Source organism: Sciurus vulgaris (assembly GCF_902686455.1).
Source record: "Sciurus vulgaris genome assembly, chromosome: 13".
NCBI lineage: Eukaryota > Metazoa > Chordata > Mammalia > Rodentia > Sciuridae > Sciurus > Sciurus vulgaris.
This window is the reverse complement of record NC_136474.1, coordinates 82,662,381-82,666,930: the sequence shown is the minus strand read 5'-3', so window position 1 is coordinate 82,666,930 and position 4,550 is coordinate 82,662,381. Positions and strand designations below refer to the sequence as shown.

The 4,550-nt window shown below is 52.5% G+C and overlaps 1 protein-coding gene across 1 annotated transcript; it reads left to right on the top strand.

The window, feature by feature from the left end:
* Nucleotides 1–4,118, top strand: RAX (retina and anterior neural fold homeobox; the record flags this gene model as incomplete). Its single annotated transcript, XM_079108613.1, has 3 exons — nucleotides 1–289; nucleotides 585–838; nucleotides 3,627–4,118. 3 exons carry the CDS (start codon nucleotides 1–3, stop codon nucleotides 4,116–4,118), a joined length of 1,035 nt encoding a protein of 344 aa, XP_078964739.1.
* Nucleotides 4,119–4,550: the final 432 nt, after the last annotated feature.

The following is a 4,550-nucleotide window of genomic DNA, read 5'->3' as shown; positions in this document are numbered from 1 at the left end:
ATGCACCTGCCGGGCTGCGCCCCCGCCATGGCCAACGGGAGCTTCTCGCTCGCGGGTCACCTGCTCCGCAGTCCGGGCGGGAGCACCTCACGGTTGCACAGCATCGAGGCCATCCTGGGCTTTACCAAGGACGACGGGATCCTCGGTACCTTTCCGGCAGAACGGGGCGCCCGGGTAGCGAAGGAGCGGGAGAGGAGACTGGGCGCGCGGCCCGCCTGTCCCAAGGCGCCCGGGGGAAGCGCGGAGCCCTCCCCGCCCCCAGCACCGGCGCCGGTCCCCGAGTACGAAGGTGAGTGCGCACTGCAGGCTGCTGCGAGGCCCTTGGGGCGCTCTGCAAGACCAGAGAGTCCCTTCCTTAACTTTTATTGAGGCAACTGGACCCCGGGGTGGGGGTACTCTCCATGACCGGAGTTTCCAACTTGCGTTCAGAGGACCCTTAGGAACCCCTTGCTGCTTCCACCCACCCACGACCCCTCGAGGCCAACTTTGCCGCAACTGGGCGGGCCAGAGACTGGGAGGAGGCAGGGTAGGCCCAGGGATGCTCTCGGGAGTGTCTCTGACCCTCTGGGGCCTCGTCGCCCCAGCCTCTCGCCCCTACTGTCCCAAGGAGCCCGGGGAGGCACGGCCGAGTCCAGGGTTGCCCGTTGGGCCAGCCGCTGGCGATGCGAAGCTGTCGGAGGAGGAGCAGCCGAAGAAGAAGCACCGGCGGAACCGCACGACTTTCACCACGTACCAGCTGCACGAGCTGGAGCGCGCCTTCGAAAAGTCCCACTACCCTGACGTGTACAGCCGGGAGGAGCTGGCGGGCAAGGTCAACCTACCCGAGGTCCGGGTCCAGGTAAAACGCCCGAACTGAGGGATTGGAACCTGGGGGAGGGGGGGGCAGGCCTAAACTGCAGCCAGTACTCCCCTGGATTCCCGGGCGTCCACGCATTTATTATCGTGCTTCTTCGGTTCCGCACGCAACCCTCTTCTGGCAGAATGTCCGTTACAGGACGATCACACTTTTGGGGGATCTCCCTCTAATAAACTAAAAGGAGGAATTGGAAATCACTTTTGAGATAAAAGCCAGGATGGGGTGGGGTGTACTGAGCGGAAAGGGAATGTAGGCAGAGACCGTAGGTCACTGGATTGGGATCCCAAATACCACCCTAGTTTCTCAGTGCGCACACCATGTTGAAAAGGAAAACCCTGTCTCCTTGCGCCGGACCTCCGTTGAAACTTTCGGAGGATTTGTTTAAGAAACTGACTTTTCCTTCTCTGGTGCACGTCCAACCAAAATTTCGCGCTGCAGAGGCCTTTTCTTTTTATTGTAAAGGGGTTTTCGCTTTAATTAAAGCTGAATTATCTTTAATCCCTGATCATTAAAATATTTGAAAGCCTTAAATATTTGCTAGTCATCTGTGAAAAATCTGGGAGGATTTCCAAATTGGGAGAGTTTAGAGAGGCCTAAGGAGAGACACTGGGAACAAATTTCAGTGCATCTGAAAGGCAGTGGAACTGAGATGGGATTTTTGTGTGTGTCTATTAAATTAGATTTCCAGGAAGTAAGGATACTCAGGTGTCTGGTGCTTTTAGCTGTGTCTTAAAAGTAAAAGGAAACAAGCTCTGCCTTTGTCTCTTTTGCTTGGGTTAGGGGTTGAAAGTAATAAGTAAAAGTCGTGGTTTAAAAAAAAAATAGTTCACTAATGTGACTCAGGATTAACTAGCAAGGAGAGTTCAATTTCTCCTAATTTGGGGCAGTAAGGCTGCAGTCATTTCATTGAAGAGGTGGAAATTTTAGCACCTGCTTTCCATTGGAGGGAGGGTCTGGTATGGAGGGGGGAATAGGAGCCCAAGATGAAGGAAGAGAGGCCAGGGCTTTCAGTGCCCTCCAGCACGCAGGCAAGGCAGCTTGAAGCCCACTTTTGCACAACTCTTTGCACCTGAGCCCACCTTCTTTACTTGTTCAGGGGTTTGGCTTCTCTGAGTTGCAAGAATCTTGAGAACAGGGTCTGTGACTTCTCTGTGACTACAGGGCCAGCCCTGTGCTCAGTATATGGCGGTTCTTAACTTGTGCGTGTGGTATATTCAGGTGGTGTAGGGGAACTAGCCAGCATCTCCTCTAGCATTAGGGCATCAGGGGAGTAGTATGGTAGCCAACTGTCCCAGGCGTCAGCCGTATGAACCTGGATACCGTATCAAAGAGCTAGAGCTGAGGTTTCTGAGAATGAGGGGAGCCCTAGGGGCAGTGGGAAGGGAACTCTCACCAAGCCTGCTTCTCTTTTCTCTATTGTAGCCAAACCTCTAGTATTTCCTGGTAGCTCAGGGCCTTGGGTAGGTAGATGAATCTTGATGGGAGGGGAGCAGGGATGATTACCTTTTGTTCTTTTCCCCCAAATTCCAGCCTCACACACATTTGCCCTGTCCTGCTCCAGTGCTGGCTATTGTTTTCTCAGCTCCCCTAGGTTGCCCTCACCCACGTCCCCGCTTTGACATAACTCTGCTTTCCCCCTTCTAAGATTGCAACTGTTTGCTTCCTTCCCTTCATAAATACAATACAGAAACCATCAGTTTGGCCAAAGATCTTTCATATTCTCCACTAAACTAAACCAATTCTCTCTGTTCTGTTTGCGACAGTAGCACTTGGTGGTGAAACATTAATTACGTTTCTTTCTGGTGCTTTTGTCAGTAGTGGAGGATCCACTGCAAGAAGCCAGTGAAAGCTTGGCAAAGACTACATGAACAGCAAGAAGAAAAAAACCTTTGTGTACTTACTGAGTTCACAGCTGAGAATAATGTCAAAACTCCAGAAAGTAAAAGTAGATACAATAAACTTGAACGTTGTAACTTTTGAAAGTAATTCATAAGAAATTTTGGAAATATGTAACAAATATTATTAAATAAAAATGAAAGCCTTATTAAAGCAGCAATTGAAATGTGTATATGGTAAAATAAAGCCACTGGCTTCTATCTATTTATAATAATCAATAATCTGTGAAAATAGCTGTATTCAACATCTGATATTGCCAGTATTTATTTATACCTATGTTTATAATAGAGATAAAAGGCCGATAAAACAAGGTATGAGACAAACACATAGCACTTGAGAACTGTACCATACTAGGAGGAAGCAAAATCTTAGTGTCAGGAGAGGCTGCCATATAGCAGGTCATAGAAACTTGGTGAGATCTGGTTTCAAGAATCTATGGTCCAGTGCAGAGTGAAACTCACTTTTTTTCCTGAGCACCTGCTCCGTGTCAGGAGTTAAAGCCAGATACAAGCACAATCAGAGCTATGAGTGAGGTTAATAGGGGAAAGGATGTGGATGCCTCAGAGGACTGGGATGGGACAAAGAGATTCACGGAAGGGAAGAGACAAAAAGGAAAAAAAAAAAAAACGAGATGGAAAAGAAAAAGAAACGGGATGGAAGGAAAGGTGGGGAATCACAGGAGTCCTAGGGAATGAAAGAAAAGAAGGCCCAGTGCTCTCTCCAAGAGTGCAGAATAGTCAACTTCAATTTTATTTGGAGCTGGGGGGGTCAAACTAGCCAGTCTGCATTTGATGCAGGAGTGGGGACGAATCATGCAGGAGCGGGGATGAATCACAACCCACGCCCCCGACGTCCGCTGTGTTTTTTCTTGCAGGTGTGGTTCCAGAACCGACGGGCCAAGTGGCGAAGGCAGGAGAAGCTGGAAGTGTCGTCCATGAAGCTGCAGGACTCGCCCCTCCTCTCATTCAGTCGCTCCCCGCCTTCGGCGGCTCTCGCGCCCCTCGGGGCCGGCCCGGGCAGCGGCGGTGGGCCACCAGGGGGCGCCCTGCCGCTGGAGTCGTGGCTCGGGCCGCCGCTGCCGGGTGGGGGCGCCACAGCGCTGCAGAGCTTGCCGGGCTTCGGGCCGCCGGCACAGAGCTTGCCCGCCAGCTACACCCCGCCGCCGCCACCCTTCCTGAACTCCCCGCCGCTGGGTCCCGGCCTGCAGCCACTCGGGCCGCCACCGCCCGCCTACCCATGCGGGCCCGGCTTCGGGGACAAGTTTCCGCTGGACGAGGCAGACCCGCGCAACAGCAGCATCGCTGCACTGCGTCTGAAAGCCAAGGAACACATTCAGGCCATCGGGAAGCCGTGGCAGGCCCTCTAAAGGGGACTGAGGAGCTTGCTGCGAGTCAACTGCGAACCGAGTGCACGGTCCCGTACCCTCTCTTCCTGGACTCCTCATTGGGCCACTCTTTCCCTGTCCCACCTGCAAGCCGCTCTCCAGGCTTGGGCTGGGATCACCCGCTTGCTCCCGACTCATAGGGAAGGACCTGCTGTCAGGCCGGAGAAGGCCCTCTGGCCATTTCCATGGACCCCCTGCTCTGATGCTGGAGGGTGGCTCCGCTGGCCACCCTGCTCTCATCCCTGCCGGCGCAGATCCTCAATATTCAAGGGTCCACTGCTCCTAGCCATGGTTTCCAGAAGGGGAAGGAATAAGTCAGAAAAACATAGTTTGCGAAACTGTATATGTAGTTCCAAGGTGTTTGGGAAGAGAATTAAAGATTTGCTTGTTTGGGTTTGATTCTGATTGTGACTA